Source organism: Narcine bancroftii, chromosome 5 (genome assembly GCF_036971445.1).
Source record: "Narcine bancroftii isolate sNarBan1 chromosome 5, sNarBan1.hap1, whole genome shotgun sequence".
NCBI lineage: Eukaryota > Metazoa > Chordata > Chondrichthyes > Torpediniformes > Narcinidae > Narcine > Narcine bancroftii.
In genome coordinates, this window is record NC_091473.1 from 72,953,486 (window position 1) to 72,977,919 (window position 24,434).

Below are 24,434 nucleotides of genomic sequence, written 5' to 3' on the forward strand. Positions count from 1 at the left end.
TTAAATGCCTTTTCTGCATCTAGTTATGTTTGGATTCAACCTTGATTTTGCCATATGTATTACATTCAATAATCTACCTAGACTATTTGAAGAACGTCTTCCTTTAACAAATCCCACTTGATCTGGATGTATTCATTTTGGTAAATACTCACCCAGTCTGTTGGCTGGGGCCTTTGCTAGAATTTTATAGTCTGCAGTCAGAAGTGATATTGGTCTGTATGATGAGGTTTTTAATGGGTCTCTTCCTTTTATCGGTAGCACTATAATAATGGCAGTTGAGAAAGTTTCCAGAAGAGTTTGGGTCTTCACATCTATCAACAGAAGCATCAACAAATCTTTAAATTGTCTATAGAACTCAGGAGGGAACCCATCTTTCTTCACAACTCCGCCCGCCCCAGGACTTATTAACTTGTAAAGAACCCAGACCTTTAAAAGGTGCATCTGTCATTTTTTTCTCTCTTCTAGTTTAGGAAGTTCAACGTTTATTAAAAATTCTTCCATCTCGTTTTCATCTACTAATTTGATTTATATAGTTTCATATAGTATTGTCTAAGTATTATTTATTTCTTTTTGATTATTGTTATAGTATCAGCTTCTGTTTCTATGGCATTTATCATTCTGGATGACTCTTCTGCTTTAACCTGCCAAGATAGTTTAGTTTTTCATATATTTTTTTCTGTTCTATATGTTTGTAATGTATTATATTGTAACTTTTTATTCTCTGATATTCTTTATTTTTCTTGTGTTCCTGATATCTGATATTCTTTTTCCAATTCTGTTATATCCTTCTCTAGACCTTCTAAGTCTCTCGCATATTCTCTCTTAAGATTTTTAGTATAAGAAATAATTTGTCCTCTCAGATAAGCTTTAAGTGTATCCCATATTAGAAAACCAACAAGAACCTTCCTAAGTGGTAGCCATTTAACTTTAAGCATCAGAGCCTGGTGAAGATTCATAAATGTTATATTCTGTGCACAGTATAAGAATTGCCTGATACCGGTGACCTTGGAGAAGTGAAAAGTGAATGATTAGACTGTGAAACAAAGAACTTTCCTGAACATATACATGTGCGCTTAGAATTAAAAGGGGGGGGGGGGGGGTTAAGATAAGTTAATAGTAATAAGTTAAAGTTTGATCCTGTTATCATGTTTAAAGAAAATTAGAAGCAACTTTTGTTTAAGTAACCATTGTCTTGGCGAATTTCTATTGCTGCTGGGTTTTGGAGTCCTCTGAGCTTGTAACAATAGGATTTTAAGGGACAAGCTAGGACCAGCCATGTTGTTACCTGGTTGAAATGAAGTAGAAATTCTTATTAGGAGAGGAATTGTTAAAAAGTTTACTTCTACAATGTATTTGTATAACAAATAGTAACTTCTAAACATGGAGTTCATAAGTCTAGACAGAGGTGGAAACTAGATTTGAATATTGCAATTGATGAGCAAAGATGGGCAGATCTTTGCAGAGATTGTATGACTAACACTATTAATGTACGGCATAGATTTGTTCAGAATAATTTTTTATATCAGTTATATCTTACATCACAATAATTGAATAGATTGAAATCAGACTTATCAGATCAATGTTTTTGGTATGGTGAGGATGTAAGGACTTTTTTTGCATTCAACTTGGTTTTGTCCCAAGGTAACACCTTTTTGGGTGGATTTAGGGAATTTTTTGGAATAATTTACAGGTGTTGTATTTCCACAAAATCCAGATTTATTTTTATTTGGAAATATTGAAGGAACAAGACCTAAACTGTCAATATATCAAATAGAAATTTGTTAAAGTTGCATTAGTGGTGGCAAAGAAATGTATTTCAGTTACTTGGAAATCAGATGTGGATTTGGGTATGGCAAGATTAAATGAAGAAATTCAAAGTTGTATTTCTTTGGAAAAAAAATTACATATAATTTGAGAATTATATATGCTACTTATTTACAAATTTGGTGCCCATGTACTCAAATATTAGGTTTAAATTTGTCTCAGGACCTGTGAGAATCTCCTCTGAATTATGTTAAAGAACTCTGTTTAAACGTGTGTTAGATGGCATCCTTCCTTTCAATCCTGGAAGGCTCTTTCTTTCTTTTATTTTACATAACTATATTGTATCTTTTATATTAATTGTGTTAGTTCAACTGACCTAAAAATGTTTTGCTGCTGATTTTCATTTGTACTCAGCATCTGATGCCTCTCATGTTGGTGTCCAACAACAGGAGGCCTGTATTGATGGATTTCAGTTTTCCTGATAAAATTTTCCCATGGTCACAATGTCCTGGTTGAAACCACATCCTTTAATGTCTTGAACCAAGTCATTCAGCTTTAGCTTTTGATAAGCCTAAATCCCTGACCAGGTCATTTAATTCTGCCTCTATTATCAGATGAGGACAACCAGGCATAAACGGTTCAACATCTGGATCAGTATAGTTTTCCACATCTGGTTCATGCATTGTGGCATATTCATCTGCTTTATTTAGACTTCAATCTCTAGTGGCTTTGGAACTGGCAAACTGTCAGCATGCAGCATTGGTCTCATGGCTGAACACAGATTAGGGTGTTCAAAGATTTCTTATTTTCAGCAGAAAACCCAGATACATCTGTCAGTCAGAAGTCATAGTTTATCTCATGATCTTTATTATTGGGACTGCAAATGGCTGCAGTTTGACTGCAATATTGTACATTAAATATGAGGAGCCCAGGGTTTGTTTTGGTCACCAATTTTACAACTGAAGTAGAGCTCATAGGCTTTCTTAATAAGTGCTGCATATTTGAGCTTTAAGTATATACTCACCATAACAGAATGTATACCAGTTGTTGCAATGTTGATGAAACAATAAATGTTATTGTTAGGTACCCTCACTGTGCTATTGCCTGAAGAAAACGTTCATCAATATGTGTTCATCAAGAGTTGAGTTTTTTTGGACTAACTTTTCTGTTCAAATTTGTGCGGGGTCAACTTTTACACAGGTCATGCTTTTGACTGCATTGGGAGCTCAGATGAGTGTGCAGCCAGGGCCTAGGAAAGAGTCTGTGGTGAGGATGGCAGGAGTTTGAATGGGTGGATGGCTAAGATGTTGAAGAAAGTCTGTGGCCGGGATGTCAGGAGATCAGATGCGCAGGTGGTCAGTGCCTTGGAGAGAGTCTGTGGCTAGGGCATTGGGATCTCTGGTGAGCAGGCTCTCTGGGGTGAGGGTCCATGGTGAGGGTGTTGGCTCCATTGGACATGAGGGTGACTGGGCTGAGGATCCATGGTTGGCACATCAGGAGCTCAATTGGTGGGCGGTTAGGGCATTGGGAGCTCAGATGGGAGGGCTGTTGGGGTGAGGGTTCGTGGACGGGATGTTGAGAGCTCGAATGGGCAGACAGTCAGGGCCAAAAATAGAGGGTGACATATACATGGGTCATTTGGAAAACATGCATTTTTTGAGCCAAAAAAAGGGAGGTGACTATTACACAAGTATATATGTTATATTAATGTGATGCACAGCATCTTTATATATGACCTGCTTTTATAGCCTATCTGCATATATCCTGACTAAACATGCCCAGGCCTAAGACAATATTTGCATTACACTTACACTGATTGCATGCCCAAGTATGCTTGGACAGACCAAAATAGCTTGCTTTGTGGGCAATTTACTAGTAGACAAAGTATAACAAGAAATTACAAAAGGAGGTTATATCTAAAAAAGCTGTATGTGGTAGGAAAATATGTTATTTTCATGATCAGCAGGCCAAAATCCATAAAATACACCTATAAGTGTTCACCAAGCAAAATCTTTGTTGTTCTGATTATAATCAGCCCTCACAGTGATAATAGAGGAAAGCTGGCAGTAAATGAAACGTGATTATACACCTGTATCATTGAATGCGGACAATCAGTAGTTGCTTTCAATCATTTCTTGGTTCCCACAATAAATTTTCATAATTTTCGGTTGTATAATTATCAGAAACTTGTTTAGCTGTACCAAACTTGGTGTGAGTTTTAATCTGATACTCCTTTCTGCTTAACTACCTCTCTGTTCATAAATGTAGAAATTGCCAATCTTTTGGGTGACTATTTAAACACTTGATGGGTTTAAATTTTTATTTTTTTAATCTCATATTTTTATGTTTACAATGATCAAAAATGTTCATTAAAAAATAATGAACGTTCTTCTTGGTTTGCTGTCTGAGAATTTTAAGTTTGATTGGATGTCACTAGACATCTGACAGATACCAGGAAAGGTGAAAATAACCACGGAGGTTGCTAGATCTTTAAAAACAGATTTAATTTACACTAGCAGCTTCGATTCATTGCTGGTCACCCTGTCTGGGGCAACAGTGATGGGGTTGTAGCAAAGCTTGAGAAACGGTCCTTTTGTTGTTTATGGAATGCACCTTCATGTGGTCATGTGGCTAACTTAAGCATTCAGGGGATGACATACTAATTTTATTTTTGATTTCCCAGAGTACAATTTTTTTCTACCAATACAGATGTTCAATTGGCCATTTTTTTTTCTACAACATTTTTATGTCCTTGCAAAATAAAACATTTTGCTAACATCTTGCATCTCATTTATAACATCAGAATTTTGTTTTTTATCACATTGTACACATTTGCCACATTATTAACAGTGAATGGCAGATGAGGCATTGTTCTCCAGGTGGGTCCGGATGGAGTAGAGGGACAAGGCTATAGCATCATCAGTGGAATGATTCCATCTGTGGGCGAATTGAAATGGGTCTAGTGTCTCTGGGAAGTGTGTTTTGATGCGTTCCATCACCAAATCCTTGAAGCGTTTCATAATGGTGGAGGTCAGTGCCACAGGGCGGTCAAGGCCTATTACTGTCATCCTCTAGCAGCGGAATGGTGGTGGCTGTCTTGAAGCCGATGGGGACGATGGACTGCTGCAGAAACGTGCAGTAACATGCTGAATGACTGATAAACTGTGCAAACTGCTCATATAAAACCTCCGAGACTCTACTATTATTTAACAATATTTTTAAATGTTTCTATATGTACTGCATATACTGTAAATCGCTTGTATATATGTGTGGTGTGTGTGTTTGTACCCTTTTTTTAAAAACACTGAGAACTAAAGAACGTAGTTTCATCCAGTTGTATGATAATAAAATTGATTGGTTGAAATTCCTCAAATAAAAATTTACAATACTTAGTGTGGTGCTTATAATTTCTGTTGCTAACAATTTACTTTTGAAATATCACCACTGTTAGTTTGCTGATAAATACAGGACCCAGTTTGTGCAGAGAAAAGTCCATCAAATGGGCATCAAAAATACAGATGATGTTCTACTTTGATATTCATTTAACAATGATTACTGACTTGACTACCAGGAAAATTTCCTTTTTGAATATGTGCCTTGCTTTTCAAAATCGCTTGAGCAGAGGCATGTGGCCTCAATATCTGATTCCATCTTCTGCAGTGTAACTTCTATCCTCCAAGGCTTAGAATAGTCCATAAACCAATGACCATTTGATGGTTAAAAAAGTTCTGCAACGATGACAATATGATGCTTGCATCAATTAACTAATTTTTTTTCTTGTACTTTGTTGAGAAGTATGCTGAGGGTTCACTGAAAATATCTTAATGATCTGTTCAATTTATTTACAGGTTTTTTCCATCAGAAGAGAAGAAAAAGCAAGGTTGCCAGCGCGAAAATGAAATTCTGATCCAACGGCGAAAGGACCAGGTACAGCCAGGAGGAACTGCCATCAGTGTCACAGTACCTTATCGAGTGATAGACCAACCTCTTAAACTTCTGCCACAAGACTGGTACATATTCTTTATTACTTGATAACATTCTGTATCATTGGGCATTAAACCATGATCTTTCAGCAAACCTTTTTCCCAGCATAACAATCATGTGTGAACTTCATGTTACTTTTCCATTTGAACAAATCATATGCTATTGTAACGGTGAATATTTATCAACTATCTCATTCATTTATTATCTTATTCCATCCAATATTTCAATACATACTAGTAGAGTTTTTTTTTAGCATGATTGGCTGCAGCAAATAAGAATTTTGCATCTGTACGTTAGACATATGTATATGACAATAAATTATTTACCCATTTTATTTTTGCTTGTGAAAGCTGAATAACAAGATTTGGGGGGAAAAAATGTTTTTAAAAACTTACAATGATCCATTGCTCACAAATTCTGTCTTAAAATATTGAAATCCAATTTAGTGTCACCTTGATTCTTTTTCTCAAGAAGATGAAACCTTTTATACATTATTTTGAAAAAAATGTCAAAATGGTTTTTGATGAAAAAATGCCTGAAAATCTCCAGAGAATTCCATTAATAAACAGGAAAATTGCAGGCACCACCATGATCATGTATCTGAGGATGAGCTTTTTATTTCCTTCTCCACACATGTTTTTCCTAGAGACTGACAGGAAACCTACCTCCTATGATGTTCCAATTTCTAGGAGTTAAACAAACAACTTGCCTTTGCAACAGCAATATAAGTAAAATGTGGAGCCAAGCTGCTTAATGGCCACTTCCCATTTCAGTACCCAATATTTTATCTATCAACAACAAATATTGGATTTGCTTTCATTGTAGTGACGAGCATTTGCGAACTAGATACAGCAAAACCCCTGGTATCCAGCACCTACAGGAATTGGTGGATGCTGGATATGGGGAATTTTCGGGTGGCTTGAGACTCAATCATACAGTGCCGAACCAATACTTCAGCATTAAGAATAAACAGTTTAAAAGACAAAAGACAGTGCACAATGTAAAGTAATTTGAAAAAAAAATCAATATTGCAGTCCATAATTATATAAAATTCACCTTAATCAGGTAATTCTTGTATTTTACAAAATTTAAATTTAAATCCAAACCCTGATCACTAATGCTGTATTACTAACCGCTACACTTACCTCATGTACTATCCCACCAAGACCACCCATAAATTGGAGGAACAGTACCTGATTTTACGTCTCACCACTCTCCAGCCGTATGGCATTAACGTCATCCTCCAGTTTCTGCTAACTTTCCCCCTCCATTACCTTTCCTTGTCTTCTTTCCCTCAACTCTCCACCTCCTCTCTGTTCACCTAGCCATCCCTCCTCCCCTTGCTTGCTGCTGTGCCCTCTCTTCCTTCTAACCTATTTCTTCCTTCCTTTGCGACTCTGCTCATCCCCCCTTTTCTCCCCCTTACCTTTTTTTTATTTGGATGCCTACTGACATTTTTCCATACCTTCATGAAGAGCTCAAGCCTAAAACGTTGGTTATGGATTTTTATCTTTGCTATATTTCATAATTGTCCTGAAATGTTAACTGTATTTAGGAAAAATTATGTTAGTAATAATAACATTCACATTAGATAAACTACAGTTTATCAGTTGCTCTCTGATATATATCTGGTCTATCTATTATAAAGTTGACTATGGTCCCAGAAGGCTGAGTGAAAACATTTTCAATAAGCATTTGAGCAGTGGGTCCCAATTATTTTTGTAAACTGATTGATGTTCATGCAGTATTTTAAAATCCAATCTTCCCATGCCTTGAGATGTCAGTTTACTCTCACTAAAAGAACACGTTCAGAGCCACTCAAACCAATGATGAAGATAATGGAGGTTAGTGACTGTTGGAAATGGAAAGGAGATATTATCTATGATGGTCAAGGGGATGATAATTAAAATCTTGAGAGCCCCTCTTTATAAATTATTGGGATTTAACCCATGTTGGAATAAGTGTGTTAGATTTTGGTCAAAGATTAGTTTCCCCAAGTTTTAATTGTGGAGTTATAGAGGAGCAAGCATGGCACAACCTTAATAATATGTCAAAAGACTTGCATTTTGAATTTACTTCATCATTAATTTCTTACTCTTGTTATTTTTCATATCTGATTGATGCACTTCCAGTTGCCTTCTTTAAAATTCTTTATATTTTTATTACGACACATCATTCAATCCAAATCTTCACTTTAACATTCATTGTCATTCCAATAGAACCACCACTATCCTCTCCCCAACAATTTTATGCCTCATTCTTGCTGCATTGTCTCACAGATGCTGTTTCACAATTATAGTTCAACCTGAAGTGAACCTGCCGTACAAATCTTGTATGTCAAGTAGTACCTTCAATTTTTGCCTTAAGACCCTCCTCTGCTTTTGGACCAATGCCAATCTTAACACAAATTGAGATCCATACATTTCTGTTCATTTTGTAATTCCATCCATATGCAAAATACACTGTACAAAATGTATAAGTTACATCACAAAAAACATTGTTTCATCAAAATTACCAAGGAAAATTTGCTTATAGGTTTCTGAACATTGCTTACTTTTATTTGCTTTAAATCTGTTGAATCACTCCTTAAAATTAATTATTCATCCTAACCAATAATCTCATAACTTTCTTCTTCTTTGGCTTGGCTTCGCGGACGAAGATTTATGGAGGGGGTAAAATGTCCACGTCAGCTGTAGGCTCGTTGGTGGCTGACAAGTCCAATGCGGGACAGGCAGACACGGTTGCAGCGGTTGCAGGGGAAAATTGGTTGGTTGGGGTTGGGTGTTGGGTTTTTCCTCCTTTGCCTTTTGTCAGTGAGGTGGGCTCTGCGGTCTTCTTCAAAGGAGGTTGCTGCCCGCCAAACTGTGAGGCGCCAAGATGCACGGTTTGAGGCGATATCAGCCCACTGGCGGTGGTCAATGTGGCAGGCACCAAGAGATTTCTTTAGGCAGTCCTTGTACCTCTTCTTTGGTGCACCTCTGTCACGGTGGCCAGTGGAGAGCTCGCCATATAACACGATCTTGGGAAGGCGATGGTCCTCCATTCTGGAGACGCGACCCACCCAGCGCAGCTGGATTTTCAGCAGCGTGGACTCGATGCTGTCGACCTCTGCCATCTCGAGTACTTCGACGTTAGGGATGAAAGCGCTCCAATGAATGTTGAGGATGGAGCGGAGACAACGCTGGTGGAAGCGTTCTAGGAGCCGTAGGTGATGCCGGTAGAGGACCCATGATTCGGAGCCGAACAGGAGTGTGGGTATGACAACGGCTCTGTATACGCTTTTTTGAGGTTTTTCAGTTGGTTGTTTTTCCAGACTCTTTTGTGTAGTCTTCCAAAGGCGCTATTTGCCTTGGCGAGTCTATTGTCTATCTCATTGTCGATCCTTGCATCTGATGAAATGGTGCAGCCGAGATAGGTAAACTGGTTGACCGTTTTGAGTTTTGTGTGCCCGATGGAGATGTGGGGGGGCTGGTAGTCATGGTGGGGAGCTGGCTGATGAAGGACCTCAGTTTTCTTCAGGCTGACTTCCAGGCCAAACATTTTGGCAGTTTCCGCAAAACAGGACGTCAAGCGCTGGAGAGCTGGCAACTAAAGCGGCATCGTCTGCAAAGAGTAGTTCACGGACAAGTTTCTCTTGTGTCTTGGTGTGAGCTTGCAGGCGCCTCAGATTGAAGAGACTGCCATCCGTGCGGTACCGGATGTAAACAGCGTCTTCATTGTTGAGGTCTTTCAAATAGATTGAAGATTGAAAAGAGGTTTGGTGCGAGAACACAGCCTTGCTTCACGCCATTGTTAATGGAGAAGGGTTCATCTAAAATATGACAGCACAATATTCTCCAGTACTGCATGAATACATCCAGAACTGTATCACCAACATTCATCTTTCAAAAAGCATTTTCTTCGTTCATCGCAAAATGGAGTGATAATTATATTGTTTGGCGATTAAAAGAGTAAATCATTTGACCCACTTTGAGCAAAGCTACAAGAGAGCTGTAATAAGATAAAATTTATTTCAAATGATGAACCACAAGAACAATGGTTGACTTGTTTTCTTTTGATTAAATTTTTCATTTTAAAGGTAAACAGACACTGCAAATTTGATCAAAGTTTGGAAGTCAAGCAGCTACAGTAGAAAATAAAGCTCAGAAATATTTTGAAGAAAAATCACTTCTGTTGAAATTGGAGAATTTAAAATATTAGTCTTCGGTATTCCTTTGAAAGCAGGAGATTTTTTTTAAACACTTAGAACAAAATAAATTTTATTGTGTCTTGTTTTATTTTCTTTTCTTTCAGGGATCGCGTTGTGGCAGTTTTTGTACAAGGTGCTGCCTGGCAATTCAAAGGATGGCCGTGGTTATTACCTGATGGATCACCTGTGGATATCTTTGCAAAAAGTAATATTTCTGCTTTTATATGATTACATTAGTTGTACCCTCCAGCCTGCCTCACCTAACTCCAGTACACTTCCTTGTCTGGATCTTCTGTTTGAATATACCGATTAGCTTTGGGCACCTTATTTGAGAATGGACATACTGACTTTGGAGAGGCTTCGAGCAAGGGTTAGCATATGAGGAATGATTCTAGACCCTTCGACTGTACTCGTTGGACTACAGAAGCATGAGGGGCGACCTCACAGAGGAATTTTGAATGCTGAAAGGCTTGGACAGGGTAGATGTGGCAAGGATAATTCCCATGGAAGGGGAGTCGAAGACAAGAGGGAATAACTTCAGGATAAAAGGCCGTCAATTTAAAACAGAGATGCATTAAATTTTCTTTAGTTGTAGAGTCACGAGTCAGGCAGCTGTGGAAGAGAAGTCGTTGGGTGTATTTAAGGTGGAGAGATTGACAGTTTTTTTAATATACATATTTTATTTAATATAAAACCACTTAGCAAATATATCACAATATTTCAAACTTAATCCAAATACATGTGGTATTTTATAAAAAAGAAAAAAAGGAAGTAAACAAATATATATAAAAAAAACTCCTATGAATCCCCCCAACCCCCTAAAAACTAAAGAAAAAGAAGAGGGACAAGAAAACCATAACATTACTTCACTTTCCGATACTTTTAAACATATAAATATTTATAGAGACCTATAATAGAAAGGGTATGTTTGAAATTCATTTAAATTTTAATACCAACAGTTTGTAAATATGGGCTCCATATTTTTCAATATGTATAATATTTATCACTTAAATTATAAGTAATTTTCTCAAGTGGAATACAACTCCGACCTTCTGCGTGTCATCTATCCATTCCCAGATCAGTATCTGACTTCCAAGTTATAGCAATACATTTTCTAGCTATTGCCAAGATAATTTGAACAAATTTTACTTGATACATATTCAGTTTTAATTCAGGTAATTTTAAAAATTTTTTATTCCCAGTAATTCCCTGTGGGAATCTTACTCCAGTTATTCATTCTAATAAATTACCCAAAACAAGCCAAAAAGGTTTAATTGTGGAACACTGCCAAGTCGAATGCAAAAAGTACCAACTTCTTGGCCACATGTTGACAAGTATTTGATTAGTTATGGCATCAAGGGTTACGGAGAGAAAGCCGGGGAGTGGGGCTGAGTAGGAGGATGGATCAACTCACGATTAGAATAGCGAAGCAGATTTGATGGGCCTACTTCTGCTCCTATATCTTGTGTTCTTTTTAAACCTCTTATCTGAGATATTGAAAATCCAAATATATGCCATCCTTTGATTTCCCCTTTCCTGACCTGCTTAAAAACTCCATTAAATTTTCTCTTCATAAAAATGTTCAGACTATATCTCATTGCTGTTTTCAGCATTTCATCTGCACTAATTCCATTTTCAGGTATGTTCTGATGAATCTGGGGTTGGGCCCACATTGAGCAACTTTTGAAAAATTCATGTTTTTCATTTGCTTCACGTTTTATTTTAAATGCTCATTTTATTAATTATTTAGAAACAGAAGTCATACTCTACTATGGCTGCATTATTTGTTCCATTCCCTTCAAACCCTTTATCAGTAATTGAAAAGCACAAAAGCTGCAGGTGCTGGACAGATTTTTGAAATATCATCAACCTGAACCTTTTTGGTCCCATATATACTGCCTGACCTAAGTAAGTATTTCCAACATTTTCTGTTTCAAAACTCCATCGATATCAGTTCTAACTTTTTTTAATAGACTCAGCAACTTTCTGAGGTATAGCTATTTCCAGATTTCCAATTCTGTGTGTTAAAAAAAGTGTGCCCCACATTACCACAAAATGGCAAGCTCTGAAATTCAGCTCATGACCCTTCTTGACTCTGATTTACCCATGTTAAATCCTGTCTTAATTTTGCACAACCATCAAGGCTATGTCTTTCTCCTTGTTAAATGTTTTGTTGTCTGCCTGTTTCAGGATGTGTTGGCGTTGGATGTGTAGCAGGGAGCAAAGTGACTAATTTTATCCCAATAAATTTGCAGGATAAGTCTTGAGCTTGTAAAGTAAGCGATGATTCCTCGTGGAAAAGGATGTAAAAGAATACCTGATTTCTTTTCCCACACTGGTCAACTAAACCTTTGGTTTTAAGGATACAAGTTAGAAAGATTTAAAGCAACTTATTAACACATTGAATTCCTATCAGTCTGTGTTATGCAGCCTGTGAATGCAAAAATATCAAACCTGTGACTTTGGAGATGTATGCAAAATCAAATTCTAGCCATCTGTCACTTGGAATCCAAGCTGCTGCAGCCTTTGGTGTCTGGAATTAGTAATCGCTGCTGCGCCTGGTGTGATCTTGGGCAAAGTTAAAGAACTTGCTTTGACTCAATTACCCAAAATTTGTGGACATTAATCATATCATCATGATACATTTTTATTGAATAATATATGCAAATTATTAGGAATATGCATTTGAAAAAAATAAACAATGACCACAATAAAAAAAAACCTGGGACAACATGCTCAGAGAGTGAATTCCCCACCAAGCTATGAAAAATACTTTATAATTTTAAAGCCTACCTTAAAGACTAAAGTAGTAATGTTTTATAGATTATAAAAATTAGTAGCTACATTTTATCATTGGTGTGCAAAGATAGCTTATGCCCTGTAAATATGCATATCATGGTAGCTAATACAGGCTTTCAGTGACAAAATTCTCAAAGCACTTATTTAATGAACATTGCAAAAATGCACATAAAATAATTGTGGAAACACACTATTATCTGAGGCACTGTTTAACATTTGGCCTGCAGTTTCCAGTCCAAATATTTTGATCACTCCAAAACTTGCAGGGTTGAAGGTCATTTGGGTGTAATTGGGCAGCACTGGATCATGAGCTGCAAAGGCCTGTTACCATGCTTTATGTCTAAATTTTTTTAAAAAGAAATTATGGGAAACCATTGTGATTACTTAAAATTACATTTCCTATGAATTTGCTTTTTTTAATCATATGTAAAATCACCTAGATGAAGTAAAAAAAAGTCAAGAACGTGTTGGAAACTTCTGTCTTGAATTATATCTCAAAAATATCTTTCTGAGCCATAATGCAATTCTGTTTACACCTAAGGTCATAAAGATTTGGCGATATCTGAGCTTCAACTCAAATATATCTTATTTAATTAATTCTCTATGAGCCAGCAACAAAATATGAATATCATCAGAACTTGACCATATACTTTTAAAGTTATCATAATCTTAATTGAGTTGTGTGAGCATCATACATTGAGATATTTATCACACCACTGCGGTTCATTATTTATTGATTTATGCCCTGTTATTATATATCTTAGTCACACTCAGAGCTGATGTGAAAATGATCTCCATAGCTCTCAGGCTACATGGTGTATTCCATATTTAATAAGTACATGAGTAGACCAATCAACTCCTCAAGCCTCTTCCTTTACTCAATAAATCATAGTTAATCCATACTTCAGCTCCATTCATTCATTTTTTTCTCAACATCATTTGCCTCATAGCTCTTTGGCAGGTTCCGAAGTTGTAGTAGGTGTTACATAAATTCTCCCATGTCTGCATGGATTTTCCCTGGGGGCTTTCTTATTTTAAGTTTTGAGAATGTTCTGTGCCATATTGATTAATGGCTACATCTGCCACTCTTTCCAAGTCAAGGCATTCCATCTCAAGTATGATGAAATGCGCCTGGATCCAAATGTTCAGAAGTGGGATGTGACTGTTCTGGAATTAAGCCACCATAAGCGCCATCTTGACAGAGCTGTTTTGCTACGTTTCTGGGAGACTTTGGACAGGTAAATGCCAGATGAGTTATAAATGTAGTATTCACCAGACTCATTTGTAAGAATAATTTGATTAACTTAATAATAGGAGTGTGCACGTTCTCCAGTGTCTGCGTGTGTTTCCTCTGGATGCTCTGTTTTTCTCCCATGTTCCAAAGACAGACAGGGTTGGTAAGTTCATTGGTAACATGGGTTATTTTGGCAGCCTGGACTCGTGGCCAGAAGGGCTGGTTACCATGCTGTATCTCTAAATTTTAAAGAATTATAAATGATCCATTCATAATTTTCAAATCGAATTCTTGTCGCACGCTTGTTTTTTTAATGAATTTGCATCACGAAGGTGAATAATCAAGTTTTCCTCTGAATTGCTGCAATTGTGAGTCAGAAAAAAATGGGGTTTAAATGTAACTAAAAATTACATCGGAATTTACCTCTTGAAAGCCCAGAGATTTATTTTAAACATAAAATCCACACCTACGTGACAAAAAAGTTGTAAGATTAATAATAGATTTAAGATAGTGGTAATTAAGGAGAGCCACTACCTGAAACCACAGGAATCTACAAAGAAATATAAACTCTCTTTCAACAAGGACAACACTGTGACTACCCTTCCAGATCTCCTGATTTATTTCTGAATGTATAACTACAATTAAATGTTCCCTTAGTGACAGGAATACTGGGCAGTTTCTATGGTTTGCTTGGAGATTTTGTTAGCTGATTGGCTCTCCTTCTCTCCCTTTCTTTCTACCCTCTTCCTCTCCTTGCCTCCCTCTCTCCCTTTACCCTCTCTCCCTTTACCCTCTCTCCCTGTCCCCCTTTCTTGCCCTCCCTCTCCGCCCCCTCCCTTCCTGTCCTCCCTCCCCTCCTCCTCCCCACCCCTCCCCTCCTCCCCCTCATCTGCCTCTGTCTCCCCCCTCTTCGCCCCACCACCCTCTTGTCCCCCACCCCCTCTCTCTCTCTCCCCCACCTTTCCCTCTTCCCCCTCACCTCCACCTCTCCCCCATCGCTCTCTCCCCCCGCAGCCCCAGCCTCTGGCCTCATGCCTTCTTTTGCACTTTGTCTGAATATTTTGCTGAAAGTGTAACATGTAAAAATGCTCAGTGTTTGGCAGTCAGGTATGGAGTACTGTCTACCTTGAAAATCGCTGTAGCAGAATAGTAATTCCATCTCACTTGCACAAAATATGGTCTTGCTGGCATACATCGGTTTCCATGGCAGCTGTGCTTTATTTTCTATGTCCTCTTCCTTCTTTTCAAATCTCCAAATGACCTCTATAATATGCTTACTGCATTTGAAATCTCTGGACACACATGCATCCCTGATTATTATAATATTTGCAGTTTTGTATTTGGTTCCTCTGACTGTTGAAATTCCATCATTAATTTTTAAATCCTACTTCATGGATGAACTTTTGACCATCTACTCTAATATTTCTTGAAATCAAATGTAGATTCTATTTGCTTTGTTGGGAATCACATTGGATATTTTAATGTGTTAAATATGCTATACTGTAAATAAAAGCTCTCTCAAAATGTAGTGACTGGTCAGCAACAAATTCACTTTGTCAAGCCCCTATCTCAGATCTGCTGCACTGGATTAAAAAAAACACATGCCAAATTATCCATCAAGTGATTCAATTATTTAATAATTGAATCGCTTTCTCTCTGTGGTGCAACCGCTTTACAAAGCCTGGAACAACTTTCAAAAGTTTTACTTTTTTCCTGTTTTGTTATTGGGCCTTGAAGGAAACAAATCATTCCAAATCTTTGTTTTCAGGTTGGTTACCAACCTGTAGGTGATATGTAAATGAGAGTAAGCAGCGACAATTCAGCAGTTGGAGATGTAATTTTGCTGACAAACTATTTAAGTTTGGGTAATTCCCTCTCTGCTCAGACAATATATACTTCAACATTCTATACATTAACAGCACCGTACCAATATCAATTCTATCACGGACTAAAGCTACAAATCTGCGGATACAAGCAAGACACTTTTTGAAGTGATAATACCTCTTTTACTCTTGTTAATCTTAATTGGCCTAGTTACTTTCTGCAAAGAAAACTTGATTTAAAAAAAAGTGTAGAACTTTTTTGGCAATCTATCAAGTTTATTCATTTCTAAGAATAGAAACATGATTTATGGGTCCCCCATGAATGGCAAAGCTACAAAGAAAATCCGCTTTACAAAAGGTTGTTGGCTGAAGTGTGTGTGTTTTATTGAAGGTTTCAAAGAACATGCATTATTTGTGTGGGTGGAGGGAATTGAGATGGTAACTTGAGTGACAAGTGCATTATGGAACACATTTGTTTTCACAAAATCAACGCAAATGAAATGTAATGATTTCAAAGAGAAAAGCAATGAATATTCCCAATGGTACAATCTTTTCTAGGAACAATTGAATCTTTGTATTTCATTTGTTTATAGATAATATCAATGAGGTAGAAATTGGATTTTTGTTGGATTAGCATTCTTGCACAATGTGTACCCAATGATGCACAAGGAGTGAATACAGTTAAAATACTTAAGGCATACCGATAGAGTTCCTGGTTAATGAGCAAGTGGAGTGTGGAATTCTTTGAACTGAAAGTTTCAAAATTCTGTCCTTTTCATTTTTATCACATTGAAATTGTTAGCAGTTCCATTGAAATGAATGGATTTAACAAAATAAAAGTACAGTAAATAAGGCAAAATATATTAATGTATATTTTAAATTTTTTTGTAAGAATGCATGCACAATAAATTCATTTCCAAAAGTATATATATATTTTTTTTCTGATGTCCAGCCTAAAGCTGTGATTTTATTCTGATGGCTTTAATTTTTAAATGGAGATTTTATAAGATGAATCAAAAATGAATTATTCATTCACAAAATAAAATCTTGAAGTGTATTATAGCTATTTGTGCATGGAACATTAAAATGGAACAGAAATTTATGCATTTAGAGAGCACCCATTATAACATAAACCTTCAAATGAGAAGTGACATATTGGATTAATTTTCCTTCAATTTGTGAAATTAATTTCAGACTAACAGAGAGTAATTCTAGTGTAAAGAAAAGAAAATTGCAGAATTTGAAATGTAAATTAATGACAGTGTTTCACTAACAACCTGTCACCTGCCAGCCAGCAGGAGTCAGAGTGGCCATAGCACAATAATACTCTAATTAGCACCTGTAAAGATATTCTTGGTTTCTTTACCAAGAAAAATAAGGACTAGTTTGATGAAAAGTAACTCAATGAGCTAATAAACTACAAGTATTCCCGAATTGAAAGCTTTAGCATTCCTCAAGGGGGAAAAAGCAGCTCTATAGGCACCTGAAGCCAGAGGTCAAGCAAAAAAACCTATCATCTTAAAGACAGATGGTAAGAGGAAAGAGTACAGGAGGCCAGCAACTCACTAATCATCTTTGCATGTGTGGGTTCTTAGCTCTGTCAATGTCAGTCACCCAGCACCCAAGGATTCACCTAATTGAAGGCAATGAATAGAGATGAATTTGCCAAGAGCAATGAGGCAACAATGCCTGCTGGAAACACCATGGTTGCAACTCTGTCCTTGACATGAATACCCTATGACTCTATCAACTGTGAGGTATTCATATTTGGCTGCCCACAGATATGTGTTTGTCTCATGATGTTCAAAAGATCCTTGAACAAATCTAATATCCTTTCTGACTCCTGGGAACCTGAAGTTCATGACTGTTCAAAATAGGGAAGGAATATTTTGGAATAGTGCTGGTAGCACCTTGAGTTTATGCATCAGGAACCCACAGAAATCGAATGAAAGGAGCGCACAGTTTATTAATCCATCCATCCCCCTTTTTTAGTCAAATATCTCCTACCCTTGTGTGTGGCATAGTCTGTAGTTCCCAAAATGGCTTTGTCAATCACCTCAGAACCCACAAAACTGGAATGGAAACAAGTGATCCTCAACTTTAAGATACAGTTTATACTGTTGGATTCCTTGGATTCTCATCATCATGAATGAAATATTTATAAACCAAATATTTTGCTTTATTCATTTTTGCCCTCAATCTTTACAAGAGATTCAATGCTTGAGGTTTTTATTGCTACTGTTTCTAGGCCTGTTATAACAAGAAGTCATGAACTGAGGCTTTTGAGATAAAAAAATTAATACACTTGCTGAGAATGTCTTCCTGCTTGTGCATTTATTTCAGCTTCATTTCTGGAGGTAGGACTCATTGAGCTGCACAGCAGGCGAACAGTATATTTTGCATGCAAGACCTTGTCCAAAGTCATTTCTTGCCCCTGGCCTATAAGCATTCAGCTTGCGTTTCCATGACATGACAATATGTGGAAAAGTACAATGCACCTTTTTATTCTAAAGGCTGATATTATTTCTTAGGCAAAAGCAAAAATTTATACATTATCAGAAATGAATTGTATTACTTGCTTATTGGTGTCACTATGCAGCAACATACTGTAATTTTCAGAACACTTGTTTGACAGTGTGTATATTTTTATTAACACACAACAGGTACATGGTGAAGCACAAATCACATCTGAGATTCTAAGCTGTCTAAAACTGCGATTGCTGCCATTCACTTCTGAGAGGTTGGAAGAGTTCTACAGGAAATGCATCTACCTTGGAACTAAACTATTTCATCAGCTTGTCTGTGCTTCTCAAGAACAGTGGCATTACAGTATGGGTCAACCTGAATTGTCTCATGTACAGTACTTGTTGGATATTTTCTTATTGCATTGGAGAATTGAAGTCTGCAACAATTAGGCAAAATAATTGTGCTTACGCTACCAGTTTTCCAATGGTAGATTTTCTTCTAGTCTGAAAAATTACATTTGTATATTATTCTATAGTGTTTATTTTTCAGATGGCGCTTTTTTTAGGTATTGCTCCAATCCTTCCCGCCCCCCCCCCCCCCCCCACCCCACCCCACACCTAATCTTTTAGAGATGTTTGTTGAGTGCAAGCTGCAAATTGTATATTATCACTGTTGTGGGGTGGCAATTTCTTCTCAAATAGTTCTTCTCAGGTAGATTAAGAGGTAAGACAGCCATAGATGACACAGGTTGACTTATTTTTTGTTTATGTAAAATATTACTACAAAATTATACACGTACGTGAGACTGCCTTGAGCTAAAATGGGTGTTGAACAATCACTTGGTTATTGTAAAGAATTTAGGTGGAAGAAAAAATACAGAAAAGGCCTATTATTACTGTTTTGAAGAGATTAATTGGAAGTCCTAAGCTTCAAAACATTGTCTAAAAAGTTAGGTAATAATGGTCTTTAACTTTGAAACCTACCATCTGTACTTGGCTTTCTAAGCACAAATGTGAAAATCAGATTGTGTATTTCAAGTTGTGTACCACAAATTTCTCAAAGATCCATCTAGTTCCAACATAGAAATGATTAAAAATTCAGTTGTGCTGCTTGCTGACATGAGATAAATATATTACATAAAGTACTATTTTGTTGCTGTTTTCATTACACGTCCATCAGTGTATTGAAAGAGTTCACATTTATTTCACTATTTAGGAAAAAGCAAGGATTTTTTTGTTTGAGCAGACCATCAATCATTCAATCTCTGAAGTTCAAGCAATACTTGTATAGAGGTGGTGACAATAAGCTTTTTTTAAGAAAAATGTCTATATTATATAGTGCTTTCAAAGTTTGATATTACAAGATATGGCTCATTGTGATCCATACAGGAGACACACTGATGCAGTATATTTATTGAAATAATGATCATAAATAATAAAAAGACACATGAAAAGGGAATTAATTGGCAGAGTTGTTAAATTACCTGGAGAAAATGTTGAACATTGATAAAGTCATGGCATGAGAGAAGGCCAAACAGCAACTACTCCTTGGCAGATCATACTTAGTAGCTTAAAATTTGAAAATAAGGTTTTGGCAAATTATTTGATTTAGCTGCAGGTTCTGTCTGAAGCTTTTTATAATGATGCAGGTCCAAAATCATTTGGCTTCCTTATGCAAAACCCAGGATCACCACTTGCTATTGTTTGGTTGAACGGGGAAGAAGTTTTACCCAGCAGCATGTTTTACACCAAGTGAGAATATGCTATTATGATCGTTGAAACTCAAATAGATAGTATTTTGGTTTAACCACTGGATAGCCTAAAATAAAGTATGAATCTAGAGTGAAAAATTATCGATTCTTGAAGATATTTATTTAATATGAATGATAAATCTAGAATTTAAAAATAGCTTTGATGTGTTAATTGTCACAAATGCCAATCATAATTCAGTTGAGTGAACTATTAACACTGCATAACCATTGTCAATATGGTGTCTTTTCAGTGAAGCCGAATGTTACGCTGCTCTTTCCTATTGCTCACTGTGAAATAGTCAAAAACAGTTGACTTTTACAGGTTGAATGAAAAGTCCAGTTTATATCGAAACCATTCTGTTTTCAAAAGCTTGTTTAAATCGGACATTAAAATGCTCCATATATTGAAGTTTATGTTGCAAGGCAAAAGCAAATCAAATTAAGATTAGAGTTGAATGACAATGTTCACTTCAGCATTAAATTGTCAACAGTGATGACCTTATTCTGATTCCGGTAGCTGACCTGTTATAATTTGGGTGAGCAATAGAATGGGTGTCATGAAGAACAAACTCAATGTTAGTTTGAATAAATATTATAAGCCTGATGGTGGGGTTGGCGGAAAACACACCACTATTGTCAAGATTTGAGAACTCCATTCTACTGTGTAGAATTAAAAAGGTTGCATTCTTCCAAGCATCACAAATAAATAATTCAACATTCCACCACACACAGTTTGCTCATTCACTTGTATGTGCAATTTAAAGTTCCCAATTTAACAACACTGTATTAGAAAAGTGGACATTTTAATTACATACATATTCCAGGTTATTGGGGATCAACATTACTTTCAGATGTAAAATTTACATACTACATCTTGAAAACATAGATATGAATTAAAGACGAACATAATCTTCACTGCATTTATCAATATTCATTACATCATCTAAATCAATATAGTTGCTATTTGCTAAGCATAATAAGGGTTAATGTCTGCCTTTCTGTAAATTGTCTATTAAAAAAAAACATTCTGGTTTCATTATTTAATGTATCTGCTGTAATGGTTGTGTTAAATTAACCTCTGTGGATTTTATTAATGTTTGCAATATTAATGTGTTTGCTTTCAACTGTTTCATACAATAGTTCAATGAAATGTGAAGCCATGGTTGTAACAGCAGTGAAGTGAACAGATCCTTTTCACATGTGGCAGGTTGTCTCCTTTTTCTAGTTTTTTTAAAATTCAGAAACATATATTTTCTGTTTTTTTTGTTCTTTTATTATAGTGATAGATAGGCAATAAAGCCACTGCTTTCTCAAGTGGGTTTTTTGTACCAAATGATACATATGGACAACTCAAACTTTTTTTATAGAAATGCATAAAACTGCCATTTTTAAAGTGGTTTTCTGCAGTTTTTCCAAAATGATACCACTGAAACAATCTTAGCAGTTTTCTTACAGTTATGTGTGTGATAAATTCATGCTTCTGCTATTGCAGCTCAGTGCAAACTGAGCACAAATGAAAAATGATCAAAAATTGAAGAGAATCAGTACAAATGTATAATCTTTATATCTCTCTCTTCCCCTCTCCCTCCCTCCCTCTCTCTTTCTCTCTTAGCCTTCTTCTCTTAAAAGTAAAGCACGAAAGTCTGCAGACACTGTGATTCAACTAAAAACAATGCTGGAGAATCTCATTAGGTCAAACAGTGTACTTTATATAGCAAAGATAAAGATACATAACCAAAATTTTGAGCTTGAGCCCTTCATCAAGGGATGGTACCCTCACCCCTCTCTCTCTCAACTCCCTCTCCCTCCACCCAATCTCTCACAACTCTCTCTCTCTCAACTCTCTCGCACTCTCTGAACCTTCTCTCTCCACCCCCTCCCTCTCCACCCTCTTTCTACCATCTCCCTATCTCCACCACCTCTCCCCCGCCGCCAGCTCTCTCTATTTGCCTACCTCTCTCCGCCACCCTCTGACTCCTCTCCAGCCCCCCTCCACTCTCCATCTTCTCTCCCTGTCCCTCTCTCTGAGTCCCCTATCTCTCTCCACCCCCATCTGTCGCCCCCCCTCCTCTGTCTCTCTCTCTCTTCCTCTCGGTGCCCACTCCTTCCCCCCTCTCTCAGCCCCCCACTCTCTCTGCCACTCCTCTCTCTCTGCTACCCAGTCCCCCTCTCTCTGCCCCTTGCCTCTCTCTCTCTACCCCCTTCCTCCCTCTCACTCACTCACACACCCTCACATTCTCATGCACACACACTTACAAGAAGGAGGATGGTTTTAAAATTAATGATTTTTTTTATTATATGACAAATAAAATGATGTAAAATATTAAAATAGTTCTCATTTTGTCATTTCATTAGTAACGTAAAATGATGCTGATGGAAGTTAGCATTGAAATGTTTAAACATGTAAATGTCTTTACCCAACTTTACCCAAGGCAGTTACATTTTGCTTTCACTTCTCTTTGTTATACAAACCAATATTGCATTGGCCTTAAACAAATGGGCATTATGTGTATGAGGAAATAGTATGACAGATATTTATGGATACTGTAGTGTGCTGCAATATGAGGCATTACTTGACCATGTATATTAAGAGAACATGACGTAAGTAAATCATACGGAATATTGATGAATAAATTGTCTTGTATGTTTGTGCAGAATGAATTTTAAAAAGATTCTGTTGCTATTACAGTAACTTGCAAGAGTTTTGCCTCCTCAGCAGAGACGCTGGGTCCATTTTAATTCAAGTATAGTTTAATGGCAGTAATTCTTCATTCAATGGTAATGAAAGCATTGCTACTGTTTAAAAGCCAGTCATTGTGATCACCCTGTTTTCTTTATATTTGTGGGCTGATTGTGCTGTACACTGGTGATAGGTGGAATAAGAATAATTTGAGTAAATAGCAACAGAAAAAGGAAATGATTTCTAATCATTCCTTCACTCGATATTTCTTTGTATGATGAAAATTCCTCATGTTGTTACTGCTGAGCCCTCATGTTCTTAAAAAAAAAACTTGGGGCACCTAAGCAGACTTTCAGTTGATATTTCTTGTCAGAGCATCACGCATTCATAGGACAGGGAAATGTTGACTTCAAGTTATAATGCACCTCTCATGACTTCATACTCTCAGGATCACAGAGAGAAAAAAATCAACTTTTCCCTCATTCAAGAATATATTCAGGAAATGTATTTAAGAAACATTGGTTGACAGTTATAACCCCAAGGTTAAGGGTTTCCGTAAATTCCAGAAGCTATTACAAGCTTATGGAAAAAGTTCAACTGGTAATTTCAGCCCCTGCATTTAGGCCTGAGATCAGCCTGCAGGCTAGTCAGCAGCTTGGCCCATGTGCTTCTCATCTTGCAGATTAAGACATCTGGATGCTTGAGAATGCCTATTTCCAGTAAATACTGAGCATTTTGTAAAAGAAGAAGGAATTTTTTTGAAAGAAAATTACCAATACAAGTGCACCCAGTTTTTAAACCCTTGAGATAATTAATTGGATTAATTTCTCAGAATTTCATGACTATGGAATAAGGCAGAATTTCATAGACCAGATGGTGTCAAGTTTCTGTCCTTATAAATTGCAGAAGGTTGTTCCAAGCATAGAAAGCATGTCAAAGGTCCGGAACAAACCCAACCTACAATGAAACTGGAAAACAACATTGATAACCAGCTAAACCACGCCATCTTAGTGAACATGCCTTAAAAATTTTGCCTGGCTCTTAAAATGTTAAGTTGCCCAAAAGTGACTCCTGAAAGTAGATTCCCAAGTGAAAGGAGTGTATAGTTTCCTCAGCTGAGAAATGGTTGATGAAGGGCAGCGGCAAAGTTGAAGGTAGCATGTTTCCATCGGTTTACATGAAAACTTTTGAACTTAATGGCATTGACCTAAGACACTATTGGCATTCCCAGCTTCAGGTCAGAGCTGAGTTTTTTTTATTAAGTGGACACTTACATTCAGTTCAGTACTAGTCAAATTAAGTTGTGTATTTGGAGGCTTTGCAGTTCATTGCAGTAATGTATCAGTTGCTTATCGACGTTAGCAATTAATGGAATTTCAGCAGCGAAATATGACAAGAATTGGCACAAGAATGTATTTTTACCTTGTTGCCTTTCTGATTAGAAATTAAAAAGAGAACTTTAAAAAATCCTTTGTGCAACTTGCCAAAAAATTACACTCATTAAAAATTTGCTTAACTCAAAATTTGGCAACATTATTGCCATTTAGAAATCAATTTTTATTTACAACATTCTTCAAAATGACATGAGCAGCGATGTTTTTTTTATTTTCAGGTCTAGGTAGAGTTACACCAAGCCACAGGAGCTGCTCCCACTGATCCCTGTCACATCTCGTAGTTTGATGCTCACAGCTGCATTAGGGCAGCCACCCAAACTACATATTCAAGGAGTGAAGATAAAAGTGATT

At 36.8% G+C, this 24,434-nt stretch overlaps 1 protein-coding gene across 1 annotated transcript in view; it reads left to right on the plus strand.

Moving 5' to 3' along the window:
* Window positions 1-22,338, plus strand: part of cdc73 (cell division cycle 73, Paf1/RNA polymerase II complex component, homolog (S. cerevisiae)) — a 328,288-nt gene extending 305,950 nt beyond the window's left edge. The window contains exons 14-17 of the mRNA XM_069937837.1: window positions 5,613-5,774; window positions 10,042-10,142; window positions 13,833-13,974; window positions 18,457-22,338. Coding sequence (XP_069793938.1) covers window positions 5,613-5,774; window positions 10,042-10,142; window positions 13,833-13,974; window positions 18,457-18,493 — 442 coding nt within the window. The 3' untranslated portion in view covers window positions 18,494-22,338. The remainder of the gene's footprint in view (window positions 1-5,612; window positions 5,775-10,041; window positions 10,143-13,832; window positions 13,975-18,456) is intronic.
* The last annotated feature ends 2,096 nt before the right edge of the window (window positions 22,339-24,434 follow it).